The 19,827-nt window shown below is 41.2% G+C and overlaps 1 protein-coding gene across 1 annotated transcript in view; it reads right to left on the reverse strand.

The window, feature by feature from the left end:
• Positions 1 to 7,511: 7,511 nt before the first annotated feature.
• Positions 7,512 to 19,827, reverse strand: part of LOC147302083 (TSC22 domain family protein 1) — a 29,010-nt gene continuing 16,694 nt past the window's right edge. Inside the window, exons 2-3 of the mRNA XM_086281561.1 lie at positions 11,009 to 11,060; positions 7,512 to 9,395 (exon numbers count right to left, since the gene is read on the reverse strand). Of these exons, the coding sequence (XP_086137687.1) occupies positions 9,147 to 9,395; positions 11,009 to 11,060 (301 nt within the window). The 3' untranslated portion in view covers positions 7,512 to 9,146. The remainder of the gene's footprint in view (positions 9,396 to 11,008; positions 11,061 to 19,827) is intronic.

Genomic DNA, 19,827 nt, shown 5'->3' on the forward strand with positions numbered 1-19,827 from the left:
ATTCACATTGGTCCTCCGTGCCAATGAGAAACATTTGCAACACTGGCTGGGGGTCGTGGCTATTTATGAGATCGCTGTGGTTTTAGGTCATATTAGTGTGTCACACAAGGTCAAGACTTCTGTTTCCTGTGGTCTGAAGTCTGAGTGCTTAGTTTCCATGTGGCAGCAGAGGAAGAACACATTTAATGCTCACAGTGGCATTGTGACAGCCATGCGTGCCCTCTGATTTTTGCTGCTCAGCACATTGTCGGCCAGACATCTCAGAACTGTCTGCTTTTGAATGTGCAAAAGAGTTTAGCTGGAAATAACAATAAAGTTTAGTAGGAATAACAATAAATAGATCAACTAAATGCCCAGATACATCTGTCAGGTCCCGTGTCAGGTCTATGCTGGATTCTTTTCTTTTTCTTAAGGATAGTTTTAAGGCCTGCCACTTCTTTGGCCGCCCACTTGTCCAGTTTCCTCAATTTTTTTAAGGACACACTGCACATGCAGATTTTAAGTTTTCAGCTAATAGCTGTTTGGAAAGAGCCTTGTTGGTGCAAAATAACTATTTTATGTCTGTCAAATTTTGTTATCGTTGGCATTTTTTCATAGATTCAACTAAAGAAATGGGAACAAATTATATGTTTTTGTAACAAAGTGCCTAAAGATATCATTTAAAATTGGTTCTTTGCCTAGTTGTCTGTTATGTGGGCACAACACTGGTTCATCCCTTGAGATAGGTGCCTTTTTTTGTTAATTTATCGGTCAGTGTTAAGGGGTTTAACACAAAAACAAAACTGGACTGAAAATAAATGAAAAAGCAGCTAGTGTCTAAAGAAAAACATTGAAAAACCTTCAGAAAGCCTGAAGAACTATTGCTCAAAAGCACTTTAAAAATGTCAAGAAAGTCAGGTTGCTTGGAGGTAAAATATAGAGGAAAGAGGCTTTTTAGGACTTGTGCAAAATAAACTATTGCTGCATATTTTATAGTAACGTCTTCTCACATTGGAAAGAGACTTGATGACGTTGTTAATACCTGTAATACTATATTAATATTTGTCATGAACACCCCTTTTTAACATAACCTGTAATTCTCCAGGCTAATTTAATTAATAATGTGTTTATTACAAGTCACGTTGTGTTAATACCACTGTGCGTAGCACTGTGAGTAACTTGAGCTAATATGTGTAGCATCCATTACTGCAGATAAACACCATTTAATCAATACTTTACACTTTTTAAACTTTGAAGAGAATAAATTTAAAAAAAATTCTATATATCTTATTATCCTTGAATACTACTACAGAAAAGTTTACTTCTCAGAAACTTTAAATGCTAATTATAATAATTGTACCTAACAGTTATAATAATTGTTAATGGCTTGCAGTTCGATAGTAGTTTTGCTTGTTAAGCTATGTTTGTTTGGATTGTGGGTTACCAGTGCTAGCTATTATCAAAGGAATCTACAGACATATTGAAGGGTACTAGTATGAGTGGACAGCCAATAGCTTATTTAGTTTGATGAGTTATGGAGTTAAGTAGGTCAGACACAAATTGGCTCTTTTGGTCAAACTGTTATTGAATTGTGTTTGTAAGTGTGATGCCAATATATGGCCTCTGTTTCTCTTGTTCTTTGTGTCTGTGCGCGTGTTTTATTGTGTGACAGTAGCTTATATTTAGTTACAGTTTTCAACCACTCTCATTTTATTAATTTTATTTGGCTAACCTACCAGACACCGGCTCTGTACTCCACTTTATGGCTCATAAACTGAAAGTCTTTCAAGCATCCTTCTCAGAAACTGGATCAGTTTGTACCATAAACAACCTGATTAAGAGGAAAGCTCTTTAAGTGAACGTACCTCTGCTGGGCCTGTTGTTGTCTGTCCTGCTGTGTCAGGTTAGCAGTGGTGTAATGACTGTCTGGTTGCACAGACACTCACACTAGGCAAAAGCAAAGCGGCCAAAGCAAACATAATTAAAGTGAAGTGCACTTAAGAAGAATCCAAGTGACATTTGAAGTTACTGCACATAGGCAGGAGAATAAAGTTTGTTTTGAAAAGCATGCGACACTGATTTAGATACAGTCTGCTTGAGAAAATATGAGCAGGTGAACAAAGATTCCCAGAGTTAGTGGGAAAAAGGCGGATAAATTTGGGTGTTCATTTAAATAACACAAGGGCTGTGTAGATTTTATGAATTTTAAAAGCTCAGCCCTGCCCTTGTGTGGTTTCTTTTATCGTCATTGCAAATCTTCCAGCAGCACAAGCCAGAAATGCTTTTTCACAGTTACACGGTGAAAAAATTAAAGATGCTCAGAGAACCAGTCAAACCAGTTCAGCACAGCTGAGAGAAACTTCAGACAGACAACAGACAAAAATCATTATCTGTGTCTGCTGTGTGAATAAAATATCATTTTAAATTTAGAAGAAAGTAAAAAGGGAAAAGGTGACCAAATTGCCCAGTTATGGCAACTGGACACTTTTAAGCTGGAGGTGTTTCCTGTTTTGACATCTTCCGGGGAGCGGTGAAGGTGCTAAGGGGAGGAAAAGTGGAGGATAACATAGAGCCATAATCCCCCATAATCCACCCTTCTCTCGCCAGTGGGGGCGCAGGCTACGTGCCGCTCTCTCCACGCTTCCGTCTGCTGTTTGTTTTGAAATTTCAGAAGGCCCATGGCACAGCAGTGGGGGCACGTGCCTCTGAGACATGTGACTTTGGACAAACGAGGACACACGGACACGTACTGACCACCATGAACATCTACTGCAATGTCCCTTGTTAATTTAAGAGCCTAATTCAGGTTAAGGCAGCAGCTGGGTTTAAGATGACTTAAGCGTGTTATTTTGTGTGCTTTAGGATGAAGATGAATGTTTCACTGTCTTATTACTACTTCAAGGTCACTGACATTGCTTTTGGTCAACGGAAAATATGAGGCATGAAGTAAAAATAATAATCTTGCAACACTGGACAACAGCAGGAAACTGACTCCTCTTTTCAAAGCGCGCTGCATGTTGAGTACATTAGGGCATAACTTTTTTTAATCCAGAATGATGTGCTCATCCCCAACTGCATCTCGAGGCTTAAAATACCCAACTTGTGTAGCTTCTCTCCATTTATTTCTTCTCCTTTTTTGCTAAACATTGAAGAGCATACAGCTGCAGAATCTTTCATTTGGATTTAATCACACAAAGTATTACTAGCGGTGCTTTTTGTATCTTGTTTATGAGCCACTGATTCAATAAGCAGCATGTGGAAAGTATCCACGCAGTAAACAAAGCAAAAAAGTGGGAACGAGGCCTGTTTTTTGCACGCAATTGTTCACATAAAGTGATAGACGCCCACGTGTGATCACCATATGAAGGCATGCATGGGAATGCTTTTCAAAGGTCACAGAGATAACCACACTGATGCCTTTGCAGCATTTTTGTACCAATCAGAACACCTCCTCCAGAGCACTGATCATCATCTGACATACTTTATTCTGTAGGTATTAGAGGTGCACTCCCTATAATTTGTAATCTCTCTTCTAGCTGACTCTTTCCTCGTCTGTCACGCTCTATTTAGGCACAGCAGCAGCGTGTTCACACCTCCCCTCAGCTGCTACCCAAACACAGTGACATGACCCACATACAGCAGCAGCTAACTAACTGTGGCGAGAGTCACAGTGATTCCACAGGAACGTCTACGGACGAGTTTGGAGCATTTCTCTTATTGGCATCACATGGTGAATCAACCGGCTCGCTCTTTGTGTGTACTTTCTGCGTGAGTTGATGTTAAGATCTGTGCAGGGATGTTCTCATGGGTTGCCTGTGACAGCAGCTGACTCTGATTGAGTATGAGTGCTGATTGAGGGCACATGTGTCCTGCTGTGTCTGTGTTTGCCACCATGACGTCACCCGCTGCTTTGCTGTCTTGACGTGGGGTTTAATGTCATCGGCTTGCTGGTGTTTTTTGAGAGAGCTGGCTACTAATTTATCCGCTGAAACTAGTAAATTTCACTATAGACAGACACATACCTTCTAATTAATGTCAAACAACAGACTAGTAAAATTCTAGCAGTTCACTTGCCAAACTTCTTAGACAGGCTGAACCTCATAGCAATACAGCCTTAATAGAAATGGCCTCAGCGGAAGGGAGACTATCAAGAAGCAACACTAAAGGAAAGGAAACAGTGAGAAAAGGGTGAGGTATACAAAATTACACAAAAACTGGACTAAAAATCAGTGGTAACAGGTCTGATGGACTGATTTTTGGTTCAAATCATCCTAGGTATGTACATAAGAGGTCAGGATAGGTACAACATTGGGCGTCTACAGCCATCTGTGAAACATGGTGGAGGCTCTGTCATAGTTTTAGGTTACATTTCAGCTAGTCGTTTCAAAACTGATGAATTATGAACACAAAAAAATACACTGCCAATGCACTGCCAATGGAGTAAAATCATACCTGGATAGTGCCCCACTTTGTGTTTTTCTATCAGTCATGGATCGGCCTCCCCAGAGCCCAGACCTTAACATTATTGAAGCAGTGTGGAATCATGTTGACTGAGAACAGAACAAAAGGCAGAAACATCCAAAGAAGAGCTTTGAATATCTTTCAAGAAGCCTGGAGAACAAGAAAATGACTTTAAACGTTGCCTGAAACCCTTTACAAATATAAAGTTTTTATCTCTTTTAGATGATTTACTTTGGATTTTTTATCGTAGCTCAGCTAAAATCTGGTTTAAAACTTATATATTTGGGATTTCACATTCACCATGTTAACAGGTTTTCTCTCTGTGTGTGTACAAACACAAGGTGTATTTCTGATTCTGGACTCTGGATGAGTTAATCCCTACATAGAGTCTTAATGGTAAGTCTAGAGGAGGTGGAGCCCTACTTCTTGCCAGTCTGGACATTGAGGGTTTAACCAGCAGGACACCTGCTTTCTCAGCAATAAGGAATACATCAACAACACAGGGGAGGTCCACTCGTGGGGGTGTAAAGAGGATTTCAGGGGTCGTTTGTGGGGCAGAATGGTCTTTGCATGTCTGAAAACAGTAGGCCATGAATACACAGAGAATTAGTTTTAGCTTATATGTACCTGTCAGTAAACACTGACTAGGGATGACAACAACCACAAAAAAAGTGAGTAAGTGCCCTCCATATCTACCTCTGAACATCACCAAAAATAGATGGGAGACTAGATGAGGAGATTAATCTGCACGTTATCCCTCAGGCTTGCTGTACATCCTGTCCTCAGGGTCTGGCCTGCCTGAAGAAAACACCTTTTGTCAATGAAATGGGATTTGCGAAAGTGCCATCTGGACACAGGAGCAGAAGCTCTGCCTCCACTCTGTGTCTGATCCACCAGAGATGGTCATTACGAGGTCAGGATCTAAGATCAGACTGATCTGAGGAGGTCAGGTCAGAAGCCTTTAGTTACGTATATGTTAGATCAAAGACCACTACTGATTAGATTTTAACCCAGGACTCCCCAAAGTGATGTACTCTGTCGTACTCAGGTGTTTTTTTATACATAGGCCATAAAATTATGGGCTCCAACAGTTTAATTTGATTGAATATCACACAAGGCAGGTCGTTTTTAACTTACATAACTGAAAAAAACCTAAAAGTTGACTTTTAGACTCCCTGCAGTCAGAGGAAATTGAGTCGGCTCTGGCACAGGAGGCAGAGTGAAGCCTAGAAAAAGCTACTAAAAATATCGTGCAGGCTCAGTGAGCTGCTCCACTGTGAGATTCAAATGAGGCTTTGAAATTAAACGTCAGTCACTGCGACGTGGTTAAGCCTCGGTATTCTCGAGCTTTCTGCCACAACTCATGTCCTTCATGAACGGATGGTGTTTGCTTAGATTGTGAAGTGAACCAAATAATTAAAAATTTTTAAATATAAGTGCTGGTAAAACTAAAATATTACAGTTCAACCAGTAAACCTCTCGTTAGGGTGACCAGAACCCAACAAACTAAACACAGTGTTTGTGTGGGACAAAGTGTGACACGTTAACAATGCTGGGAGGTAGTCAGATGTTTTATATTTAAATGCAACTTTTCTTTTCTTTCCAATCTTGATGAAGCTTTGCATAAACATTGTCTAGGGCACCGTGATTGCCAACATCTATATGGCATATACAAATGTTTCATGCAAATCCCACAATCATATATATTTGTAAATGTGATGGTTCAAATGAGCACTAAATGGAATGCTATTGTATAGAATTGAATATCATAGTATAGACATGTGTTTTTATGTTCCATATATCCCATGCATAGCTAGTAAGGTTTGGTAGAAAGAAAAAGAAATTCTTCTTACGCTAGCATGCGATAGTCTTCATATACTGTATTATCTGTTATTTCAGATGCTTTTCTGTCTAGTAACAGTTTTGGGGTTTCAGTTGGGATGTATCCATAGATTGGCTTTTTTGAGACATATCTGACTAATTTTAGCAATTTCTATCCAATTATGACACACACTTTGTAACTTTCATTGATAGGCATAATTTTCATTTCACTCTACAGTCCATCTATAGCCTTTCAGGAAAAAGGCCACAGATGGACTGTAAGGACCTGCATGTTCTGCAGAGCCCCAGTCAAAATGTGGGACATTGTCTCAAGAAGTGGGACAGGGGGACAAGGAATAAAGATGCTGTGTAGCCCCACTTAAACAGCAACATTTGGTTACACATAATTCTCAGTGATGCTCCTTTTAACCTTATGTTTTGCACTTCCTATACTTTAATGTCCTTCCATCAAACCTTTACCTTAACATATAAACAGCTCACCATTAGTAAAAGTCAACAGAGCATGGTCCTATTTTAATAAATAATACAGGTGATTTTATTGACTTTCATTGACAAGCAGTCATAAATATTAATGACCAGTTTTACTGCACAGCTGCACACGTTAATGATTCTGGGTGTGGCTTTGGCCTGATTGAACAGGAGAAATTATGTTCGTCTTTTTCTGATTTCTTACTTCTAAAATCTCTGGCTCTGAATAAATATATCACGCACTGTGGCAGCTAATCTTTACCCGCAAAACTACACAATCATACTGTTCAAGCATTTTATAAGTCTCAACTTTCCCTGCAAAATGAATCTAACGGCTGATTTTACCCGTTTAAATATAATGCACTAAAAACGGGGCGGGACCTCCGTTGTAACACGTTTCAGTGTCAAACTCGCCATCTTCGGCTCCTCAGCCGTCGTTCTACATTTTTCCTGCTCGCTCCCCCTTTGCACGTTCTCGGGCGGATGGGCGGGCCGACCATAAGGTTCTGTTGGGGAGGCTCGGCCATATGGAACCAATGAGACACCCGTGTAATATATAAATATTTACGTAGTAGACTCACTTGCGCATGCGCACGGAGGTTTGGCAGAGCCAGCCATTCATGTTGTAAACTGGGAAGCCATAAATATTTATAAATTACCATTTTTCTAATACCTATAATTTTTCAGCTTCCAGAGGAGAAAAGATGTAAACATATGATAAATTTATGACTTAAAACAAACAAACAAAAAAACATTCCCAGTTTTGTCATGTTTTTCTTTTTTTATTTGAGGTGCAACTGTCTAGTGCAATTGTAACGTCACATTTGTGATGGGCTGAGGAACATGCACAAAACATCAACATACTTCTGCTGCTGGGCATTTTCCTTTTCTTTCTTTTTTTTAAAGCCAGATGTCTCATTATTGTGTTCAGCGCTCCAGTTGCACTGAGCAACTCAAACACTTGGCTGTAATAATAAAAAAAAAATGCTAAGATTTATTTAAACAAAACAAAACAAAAAAAACTAAAACTACACACGTCTCCAAATGGTTAAAGAGTCCAGAACATTTGAGCGAGTGAGTTTGAAGCAACGGCAGATACAGTACAAGGCCGTGTGTCACCACAGGAGAGACAGCATCTTAGTGTGGAGGTAAAAGGTCCTCTTCTGTTGCCACCCTGAGTAATGACATCACAGGTAGATCAGAGAAAAACCTGGCCATACCATAGATATATATACAAAATAGTAGAACAACAACAAAAAGGCTTCTATATATGTATCTATGGTTGGAAACCAGGCACTTGGCAGAGTTGAACTGGAAAATTTTCACCTATACAAAGATCACTAGCTAGAAACAGTCATGTCCTATTGAACTGCCTTCCTGCCATTTATTTTTACAGATCACTTGGACATTATTACATTAACAAGAGCCAAAACAAAATTAATAGGACAGACAAAACAAGCTTCTCCCAGCCCTCCTTAAAAAAACGCCAAAAAACATTGATCCCCTGCATAAATCTTTAATGCGTTGTCTGAGAAAGAACAAGGAGGGGGTGTCAAGGGTGGGCAACGTGGACCTCAAACTCAGTTCTCAAAGTGAACAATGAGAAGCAGCTGATATTTAATTCATAGATTTTATGACCATCCTCCCCTTGAAGAATGTCAAGACTGGTGATCCTCAGAGATCTGGGACTTTCCCGGATTGAGGGTGGGTTGTATGAATCTTCGGTCATCCGTTAAAAGTCCGCTTGGAAAAAAAAAGTGCAACAGGAAAACAGGAAGATGTTGAATTAAAAAAAACAAACAAAAAAAACACTGTGCACTGATGGACAGTCAGGGTGCGGCAAGGCGGGGTAGGGGACGATGGCACATGTTTTCAGTGGGGAGGGGGTCACACCGCAACGTATTCAACGGCACTGACAAGAGCCTGCTTCTTTGATTGGCCGGGCCCTTGGTTAACTCCTCCCGCCCTCTTTTTTTTTTTTTTTTTTTTAGCGGCCCTGAAGATGGCGGCAGGGTCGGTTCCTGTTAGCTCTGTCCCTTTCCCCACATTGTTGTTGTCACCATGATGATGATTACAACAACAACCAGCATGACAATGAGGATTGTCTGAAGCGGGTGGTTAAAAGTCAGAAACGAGGCAAAGACGCGCACGCAGACGCACACACACTTACACATTACACATCGGTGTGACTCCAAAGTCAGTTAAATAAAATGTGCAACAAAAGAGAGTGGTTCATCCTCCGGCTGAGCCCGAGTGTGTGCTCCTCCAAACACTGGCAGAGTCTTAATGCTAGAGTCTGTTCACAGTATGACGAGACTCCTTTCTCCTCCTCCTTCTCATCTTCTTTCTTCCATCCCCCCGGTCTCTCATCGTCAGAGGGCTCTCCAATGTCTGGGTTACGCAGATGTGCCGGAGCTCTGCGTGGAGGGGCCAGCCGGGACCGGAGGTTGGGCGGTGCCGGTCGGGGAGCCACCAGTCTGGACTTGAGCCTGGAACTGAGCCATCTGCTCGGGGCTGGCCAGGGTCTTGAGCAGATTGTTCTCCTGCTCCAGCTGAGTGTTGCGCTCGATTAGCTCTTTGATCTGCTCCTTCAACACCTCCACCTCCTCGCGCACGGCGTACATCAGGTGGCTCTTCACCAGATCCTGGAGGAAGAGGGTGGGGGATAAAGAATGAGTAAATAATACAGCGGCACTGGGCTCCTTACACAATGACGACAACAATTACAAATGTGCTTCTTTCAACTTTATATTTCCAGTCAGAAGTGAAATTATTGAATGTTTACTGGCTGGTTGTTCAACAGAAAGCTAAGCTAGCAACAATTATCGTAGTTTTTAAGCTAAATTAAAACTCAAACTGTACTATTTGAGGCTCCTTAACCCCTTTCAAAATCACGTGTTACACAGTTTGACACGTCTACATCAGTGTGATATGGATGTGTCAGAGGTGCACGGCTCCAAAAAAACTGAATAATTTGCACAATACAGTTTGAAGCAATAGATTGTTACATCCATTTTTTTGCAAATATGACAAATTAAAATCCATACATTTAAATGAATATTTTATTAATGAAAATAAACTGTCATAAGGTTCAATAAACAAATTTTCTGGCAATTATTTTTCAGGCTTTAAATGGTTACATTTAGATTTCCCCTACAGTCAGGTTTCGCATTTTTGTTGACATTTTATAAAACATACTAAAAGAAGAAACCCATGAGTAGACTACAAAGTTTTTCCTCCGTGCACCTGCCACGATTTGGCATTTCCAATATGACTAAACGCCATTTTCCTCTACTTTACATCACTGTGAGGTAAATATTTATGCATGTTTTGTTCAATATTTAAGACTTTTTATAAGCAAAAGGGTTAGTCGGCAAGCTTGCACAATGCACTTGCAATGCACAATGCACAAATGTAATTTGAGTAATTTCTGCAGAATAAAAACAAGCAGACATTGACAGGCTGCTGGGGGAAATGGGTAACACAGCAAAGGCTAAATTAGCATGAGTCTTGCAGGGGCATGCCAGCTGTCTCAGCAGCACGAGGAAAACAAGGGCGACATGAACTCCTGCAGAAACAGCTTCACAGATTATTCCCATGATGACGATGACGGTGATGATGAAGGCAGAACAGAGCTGAAGGGGGATTTGGGTTTAATAATCTGAGCATCCTTGGCGGACCCTCCTTCCTCCTCCCCCCTGCCCTGATATGTAGCAACTAGGGAACAAAATGTTCCTGCACCGGAGTGGGAGGAGCCAATCAGCGGCCGAGTTATTTATACCGCGCGGAGGGGAGGCTCCTGCTTGCCTAGCAACACTTGGAAACTAGAGAGAGAAGGGGCGTATGTAGATGTATTTGGGGGGGAGGGGGTGGGGGCGGCGTGTGAATCCTTAGCCCGACTCAAACTGAGCTACCAGAGAGCTCGAGGGTCATCGGGACAAATCGCGACAGAGCAGAAAGCTTCCCCGCAAACCCGCAGGTGCCCTAGTGCGCAAAAAACAAAACAAAACAAAAAAACCCTTCCGACGCATCTGCATCTTAATTTCTAGAAAGCTCTTTCCAGTTTCCAGCGCTCTGTGCTCACTACACTGCATGCAGTGCAAGAAAACGCGAAAATAAAAAGGCAGGAGGGGCACAGTTTACCGCTGTAGGTGCTCGGGTTACATAACACCACAGGGCTGCAAGTACGTGCAGAAAGCGTACTGCAGATGGTTTAAAAATAAATACATTTTTTAAAGGGGTACAAAGTGTCACCTACCATTGCTTGCTCGATCTTGTTGTCGATGGCCACCACACTTGCACCCGAGGAGCTGCAAGACAGAGAGAGGAAAACCTGTTTGATGATGATGATGATGCAACATTAGCTGTGACCACTGCGGCTGTTGTTTTTCTCCTTCTCCCCTTAAAGACAGCGCTGAGAGGGATTTTAAGAAGTCTGCAAAGGCACCTTCCCCCCCTTCTAATTTTCTGCTTACAGCCTCAAAGACAGAGTGCTGACATTTACCTATTGTCAACCCTGACTGATGCACTCTCCTTCCCAAGCGCAGAGGACAGAAACGAAATCGAGAAATTCCTCAGTTGACAAACGCCAAGGTCCATCGCCACCGGGTAGCACTGGGAGCTCATGCTATCCCGTCCATTAAAAGCCCCGCAGGCGACGCATCGTGTGTACAAAGTTGGACTCCGGCGGTATAAAAGTAGAAAAAACAGCGCATTATTGAGAGCCGGGTGCTGCCACAGCTCTCTGGGCGACCGGCCGGGAGAGAGCACACAAAGACTGAAAGCGGCGGGCTGCAGCTCCGCTCCCTCTCTCCCTGATGCATGCGGGAAAACAGCTCCAGCAGCCCGCTGATTGGAGGACGAGATAGCTCATTTGCATAACACATGCGGCTGGCTGGCGCCTGATTGGCGGAGAGGAAGCTGCTTATAACAATATATGCGATATATATATATATATATTTTTTTTTTTTTTTTTAAAGCTATCTCAGGGGGTGTCAAACATGAGGCCCGGGGACCCAGAATCGGCCCGACAAAGACTCCAATACGGACTAACGGATGGTTTTGGATAACGTGAAGTAGGACAGGCATATTTGGACTTTTAATGTTTTTTGTTTTGTTGTTTTTTTACAGCTTCTTGCTGATAAAGACCTCCCCCATGGCTATTTATGCTACGAAAGAGTAATTACTTAATATATTAAAAAACATAATGACAGAAAATTACTGCGTTCCCCACCCCCACTATCTACAGTAGAAATGTAGATGGGACATTTTTCTGTCCTTTTAAAACAAAAACCTTGTGTTTTATAATTTAAAAAAAAAAATAGTCCATCAGAACCTTTTCTGTAATTTTACCCATATCTTACAATATAAGCCCAGAGTCACGCTGACTCATGTCTCCTATTTACTCAAGCAGAATTTTTTTTATCATATTAAAAAACTGGGGCGTGATGTTTAAACTGCACTACTTTATCTTACATTGAGATATCTTGGAGATTAAATGTGTAATTGAATGTTTGTACACTGATAGTTCTTTTTTCTTTCTTTTTTTGTTACTGGTCCGGCTCCCATTGATATCAAACTGGGCTGTAGGTGGCTCACTAAATAAAACAAGAACATCCCTGTTTTACCTGTCACACCTCAAGAGTTATTACAGTTGTGTTTTCTAATTAGCTTTTATTTTTTATTTCACTTTGACTGATTATGACTTCTTATTGTATGGAAGAAATATGTCCCACGTAAGTTTGAGGAAAATCAGTACAAATATTACAATAAAAACAAACTTCTTGAAAGCAGTTGACTCAGTAAAGCAGACGTCCAAATTGTTATTAATCATGTTTGTCAATCATCAGGCAAGTTGTAACATTTTTTTAACCAGACTAACAAATACTAAAACGAGTATTTCCTCCATATTTTGTTTTATTTTCGTTAGTTTTCCAAGTTCACAAAATCATTTTAGTAAATGTAACTTGACCAGTTCAACTTAGTTTTTCTACATGATAAAGAAACACTGTTATATTTAATGGCAGAAGTGTGTCAGCATGACTCTTGGCTTAAACTGAAGGAAATAAATATTTTAAAATGACAGTAAAGTTTCTGTTAGCTTATTGTGCAGACTGTCCTGTGATCATAAAATACATAAAATAATAAAAAACTGAAAAAACCCATGTATTTTTACAATAGATGAAAATTTTAGTGAAAAAAAAAGTGTAGAGAAAAAGCAAAAACTTTTCATCATCTACTTGTTTATTTACTTAGTTGTTATTTATGTACTTTATTTGCTTTCGTGTAGTATGACTGACCATGGGGAAGGTCTTTATCAGTAGTAAAAGCTGCAAAAGTTGTAAAAATACAGTTAAAGATCTAAGATTTATGCCCCTTCTTCACATTTTCCAAAACTGACCAGTGGGACAGATTGGAGTCACTAGTGGGCAGATTCTTGCACCGGAGCCTTATGTTTGCCACCGCTAAGAGGGTCACACAACAGGGCAGCTGTTCAGACACAACAAGCCTTTTTTTGCTTTCTCACATCATACACAGGATAAAAATGTAATGCAGGTATGGCAAACCTTCAGAAGCTGTTATGTAAAACAATGTCGCCCCCTATTGGGTGTAAGTCGTGTATTAAAGCCACTCATACATCTGAATGCATTACTGGCACTACCATGGGCTTTGAGCAAATGTTATCAAACTGACCAGGAGTTGACCCTAAAAGCAGGTAAAAGCCAACCTTGGCACTGGCCAGATGTCAAAGATAAATATAAACACAAAGCCTGAAAGTCTGCCGAGTGGTTTTCATGTTTCATACCAAACAGTGCAGCAGCTTTTTCTCCTCTCCAGGCCTGTTTGATATGTGGATGCACTCTGCTGTACAGTCACACTGGACCACCCTCTCTTCTTTGTTAGCGAGGAGGCGTTGTTGCAGATTATTTATAAACTCCCTCCTGCTCTTCTTTTGCCAGAACAACGATTCAGCTGGAGGAAAGCTCAGCACTGAATTTCATTAACTGTTAATCATTAAACAGAAACGAATGGGTGTTAACCCAAATTCGGCACTTTGCTGTTTGTTGCTGCCACAGATTTTCTCATTTATTTTTCTTCATAGAAGAATTCTTAAAATTTTGACTTATTTCTTTGTTTTGTTTTGTTTTAAATTTGTTTAGGGTTTTTTTTTCCAGTGGTGGAAACAAACTTCAATAGTTTCCTGATTAATTTCGTTCTAATTTCATTTAAACAACTGGATGGTTTGACTTTTTTTAAAAAACATTTTTTATGTAATTATTGGGAAATACAATGTGTAATCACATTAAATATATATTATTCCAGTTTAAATTAGCAATTAGCAACTCTACCTGAAACATATCAATTACAACTGTGTAATACTACTACTATTACGAGTAAAACAAAACATTAAATGAGGCATAGGAAAACTGCAGAGCTGACATCTTATCTCTCATTAATTAAGGAGTTATTTATTTTTGTCCAGCCCCCAGATTTACTTTTTTAAATTATAAATTAATTAACCATTATTTGCTTTCAGCACTGGTGGAACAAGATTAGTGGGAAAAAATGGCAATGACTCTCAAATTAACCCTCCATACATCATCATCATCATCTATATATGATCATGGATTTTTTTTCCTTTAAAAAAGAAAAAGAAAAAAAAGAAAAAGAAAAATAGAAATTTCTCAATTTCAAATGTAAATATTTAGTTTCTTTTTTAATATTCCACCTTGGAAAACTAAAATGTTATGCAGTAATAAATTAACAAAACAAAACAAAACAAAAGAAAAACCACCATACTGTGATAATTATATTTCAGATCACTACAAAAGCACAAACCTCTCCAATAGGATCAATATTTTCCTTAAATGGTCAATCAGATTATTTAACCGTGTGATTTTTACGGTATGGAGGAGTGGACATAAAATAAAGGAAGTAAATTTACTGGAAACAAAGCATGAAAAAAAAGAAGCCGTTACTGTCCTGGCATTCGTGTTGTGGTTTTCGGTTTGAATTTCATTGACTGACTGCATGCATGTAAGAGACTGTAATCAGAGCTTGGAACAATCTGCACCTTTTAAGCACTTTAGTTGGGTTATATCAGTCCCTGGCTGGGATATTCATTAAAAAAATAGCCGTGTTTAAACAAGGGAGTGTTGAAGGTTGGAGATCAGACCCCTCTCTGGGGAGGAGGACGACGACAAGGCCTGTGGCCTGCTAATATCTTTGTGTTTCACTTCCTCTGGCTCCGGCATTGACTGTGGTGGCTCTGATGAAGGAACTTTGATAGGATCTAGTGATTTTAGAGAAGTCGGAAAAATAACATCTCCAGTTACTTCTGCTTTCCCCCCCTTTAGCACACTTCACATCCTAAGAAGCATCATCACATGCTGCGGTGATATCTGCTTATAAAAAGAAAACAATGGGGAGGTGAGGGGGCTGCACGCCCACTATAAAAAGTAAGGCAATTTATCTACTAAAAAAGATTGTTATGCAAATATTTTATTGGGGTCTGGTCGTGTTGAGTGGCTCATTAGAGTGACTTTAACACAGTGCTTATCACTGACAGTTTGGACAGGAGGGAAAAATGACAAAGACAAAGCAGCTACAGCCAGTCACGCCCTCGTGCTCTCACAGTCGAGGGGAACGTGCACATGTAGAAGCAAGCCCGCATTGTCACTGAACAAATTGGCAGCTGGAGTTTAAGCGGCCTTTGCTGCAGGTAGAAGTGGGAAACACATTCACACGCTGATGCATATACTGGAAACTGCACCACAAGATCAACAACAGCACACAGACACATCACCGCACAGCCCCGCTGCCATCCGCCTGGATTTAACCCCACCTAGCCGCTGCAAGTCCTCTGACAATGTGACAAAACCACAGCTATCGTTACCTCTTCAGATGCTTCTCCAGCTCCCAGAAGAGCAGCTTCAGGGCCATTCCGTCCCTGTCCTGCTCTGCTGCTCCTGCCCTGGCCAGCCCCTTGTCTCTCATTGATGCAAACCCACTTCCCCAGCAAAGTGTCCCCAAAACAAACACCACTGCCACCAACACTACAACCGCACCCCCTCCTCTGTCCTCCTGACCTATGTCCTTTGGGCCTGACCCCCTCACTCCCTTCAGCTGTGGGAGCTTCACATAGGGGCGTCTGACCAGCAGCAGAGACTAGGAGAGGAGTGTGTGCGCGTACACAACAGGAGTGCACCTTAGTGTGTTACGTCCTCCTGATTTGCCTCCTAACTAGGCCTGAATTACAAGTAGAGGCTGAGATGATTGGGTACGTGGAGCAAAAGCATAGGAGGGTGGGCAGTGATGTCACTGCGTAAGGAGTCACATCACCTCCCTCTTCTGTTGTTATGTAAACTGTCAGCAGAAATCAGGGTGATCCGTCCAATAGGATGAGCCACTTTTGACCACGCACCCCCCATAAGAACTCTCCTGGCTGTCTTTAAATCACTCCCTTTGCTCTACACCTCGTCTCCCTTTCATCTTTTCTGTAACAGCCTGTCTTTGATGATAAGAGAGGTAAGCCCTGAATACACCAGGCACTTCCCCGCACACCGCACCGACTCTTCAACTCATTTCGCGGAGAACGTTCACATTTTTAGCCATGCTGCCACCTCTCATCAGTGGTCGCACATGTGCCCTGAGTGTGGGTCTCAGCTATAGCACGCCTCACGTGTACCTCCACACTAGCAAAATAAAAAATTAAAAAAAAATTAAAAAAAAAGAGATGGGGAAATACTTCAAACAAACACAAGCACATACAAAGTCTACACTAGTGTCTGAACAAAGGCCACAATAACAACAAACTGAGCCCAATTGTTGTTGCCAACATCGTCAATCAGGTCAATCAGCAGCACAGAGAGCAGCTCTGTGAGTTGCTGACTTGAAGAAAAGTAGAGAACAAAGAGGGAAAAGGGCAACTCTGAAGAGTGATGATGGCGAGGAGCCGTGGGCGCCACAAAATGGCGGAAAAAGGGCACACTTGGGGAGTTTGTTGGTGGGATTCAACTCGATGCACACAGTGAAATTATTAACCCCATTAGGTGGAAGTCACATCATCTTTTCTTTCCTTAACTGCCAGTGCCACTAATCCTAGTAACAGCTGGAAGTTGGCTGGTATCAGAAATAATCAGTGCAATTACTTTTGACTTGAAGCACCGATGCAAGACGGCCAGCGTTACTGCTCACGCTGTATATCTGTACATTGTGTGCTCGCACGCATGCTCGCTTGGAACAAAAGGTCTGAGTTAAGCCTTCACTGATGTTCAGGCAGTTTTACTTTCAGCCAATCACTGGTGCCGCAACAGACTTGGCTCAGCCAATTGTGGCAGACCTTGACGTCATGACATCGCATATGGGCTGCTTTCATTCATTATGCATCCAAGTCCCTCTAAAGCTTCTGTGTGTGGCCTGTACAAAAGTCTGACCTGTATGTTACTGTAGATATTGGACCCTGAAGACTACAGCCTATAAGAACTAATGTAGTAACACTGATGTGACCCTGATGTTTCAGGGACTTTAATAGCAAATTAAAATCCTCTTAGTTTTGGCGGTGATACCTTGTTGTGCAACTGCATCAAGCTATGAGACTGACTTAGTTAGGTAACGTCCCAAACGCTGCACAAAACAACAAGCAGGAGTCTGTGCTCAATTTAACGCTTTAGCAGCGCACCTTTGCAACAGCTTCACCCTTCTCTTCATTCAATACAAGCAGAACTCGACCAACACTGTTGTCCACCTTTTTGTACAGCTCCGAGCAGAAGGCAAAACAGTGGTGGGGTACATCGTTTGCCACACCCTGTGGAGCTTACATAAGAGTGGATGCGCTGCCACAATGTGGTAGCAGATGATGCAGGGTTTATGTTGTTCACCTAGTTAAATATATTAGTCTAAATATAATGTTTTGCTTCTTTTGGGGGGGGTTAAATTAATTTGAATGCATTTTCTCCCATTTTTATTTTCATTTAGTTCCCACACTGGGTTTGATTATTTCAATTTACATGTAGTTTAAAAAGTATTTAGTTTTAAATAGTTACATTTTTCATGTTACCATCTCACGCCTATGCTCTGTATTGCTTCAGTTACTTAATATATTTCTCTTAGCCCTAGTTTAAATTCATATTTCAGTTAACTAAAATGTTTTGTTTTACACCTTGCTTCAGTTTGATTGTTATCGCACCCAGTTTGTGGCTCCTAGCTTCAGAATTGAGTGTTAGGGCTTTTCTGTTCAACACTGGGAACTGCACAGTCAGGCAGTATCAATTTAATCTGCAGGATAGGGACCATTAAAAATAAAAATCGTGGAGCGTTAAATATTCTGTAAATCTAGAGGAGCAGCACTGTTCTGTGTCTGAAGAGTGTACAGAAATAGGAAGAGAGAAATGGAGATAAATGCCAAAACAAGCGAAGCAGAGGATGTCTTTAGGCTTTAGTAGCTTTATGCTGTAGAAAAGTGAGAAACCAACTGCACCAACAGCAACATAAATGCCCTTTAGTGTATTTTACTTCCGTTTATCTATGTTCTGCCTCATAAAAGCATCCAGCTGAGTGTAACTAGCACTTCCACCTCATTTTTATTATGTGGTTTGAGAGGAAGCAGAGCTGGGCGACCAACACCAGGGCTTTACAGTGTGACCAATTTGGTCTCCTATGCGAAAAAAAAAAGAAAAAGAAAAAAAAAGGGTCTCCGCAACTCTGGAAGTCTCTGCGTTATCAACAACAGACACATTATGCCCATATCACGATCTAAGATAGTCAGGGCCAGGACCTCTCTGATTGGTTGTGGTCCAGATATTCTTGTAGTCCTTCCCGTGTATACGTTTGAAAGAGCAGGCGGATAGAGAGAGGTGAGTAGCTTGAATAACGCGATATCAATTCATTAAATCCTGAATCGACTTTTAAATGTAATTGTATTTTGTCAGAAACCCCGGAATCTGAGGTTAAACCTCAAAACTATTTCAACAACCACCAAGCAACTAAAACAGTAAGTGAGAGCAGATAAACGGATTCCACATAAAGACGTAAACGCAGGGCGCGAACCTGGCGCATCAGAATTGTTGAGATATCGGCTTTCTCACCCGACGGCACGTACACGAACACACAATCGGTGCTGAAAGCCGACAGCTCACAGATTCTCATGCATCAGCTCCGCGCCCTGCGTTTACATCTTTTTTTGTGCTATATTCTTTGCTGCAGGTTTTGTCTCTCTCCAACCAAAATTGACTGAACCAGCAGCAAAAGAAGATCAAAACCAAGCTTCACATTTAGCTTCACATAAACATCGTCATGAATTTCCTCTAACTTGTGCTGTTTTGCTTCCACCACGATAAAAAAAAAAAAAAAAAAAAAAAAAAAAAAAATCACACTTGCTGCACAGCTCTTTCTCTCAATGTTCTTCAAGAACAGTTTTCTATCTCAAATCTCTGTTTTCTGCAATATTCATTCGCTTATTACGCACGAGTCATGTACAGTGCTGTCGGCTGCTGTTTTTTTTTTTTTTGGGGGGGGGGGGTGTCTCTCAAAAATGACCAGAGAGAGCAGCAGCATTCAGAAAAGCTCAAATTGAATTATTCACACACTTTGGTATTCAGCTTATCCCTCAAGTAAGATTCCTCTGCTTCCATTTTTTCCCCTTACATCCCTCTCTTTATCTCTCCCGTCCTCCAAGCTGCACATCACCCACCTCCTTCCGCATCACTTCTTCTCGAGCATTTGGTAGGCGTGAGCTTGTGTGTGTCTCCCTGGGCATGTGCATCATGTTTGTGTGTGCGTCTGAGGTCATGTATGCAGACTGGCAGAATCCAGTTTGGGAGGCTTTAACTCTGTCCTTTACTCAGCAACAGATGACATCTCAGATAATTTTTCCAAATGTGGAAAAAACAAAGGTGTGTTTGAACTGAATTTGGAATGACAACTGAGTCATTTTAGTATTTTGAAGGGTGGAACACCTGACTAGGCAGAGGTAGCGATGAAAGCCACCATTCTACCCGTCTGCAGCAGAGGATAATCTGCCTTGATCTATGCCCAAACACAGACAAAACTCCAATAAGTCTCATGGCATCAGACCTT

Source organism: Aulonocara sp. 'chitande type north' Nkhata Bay, linkage group LG23, assembly GCF_057382095.1.
Source record: "Aulonocara sp. 'chitande type north' Nkhata Bay isolate Kocher_YH1m ecotype deep benthic linkage group LG23, A_spYH_male_GT1.1, whole genome shotgun sequence".
Classification (NCBI taxonomy): domain Eukaryota; kingdom Metazoa; phylum Chordata; class Actinopteri; order Cichliformes; family Cichlidae; genus Aulonocara; species Aulonocara sp. 'chitande type north' Nkhata Bay.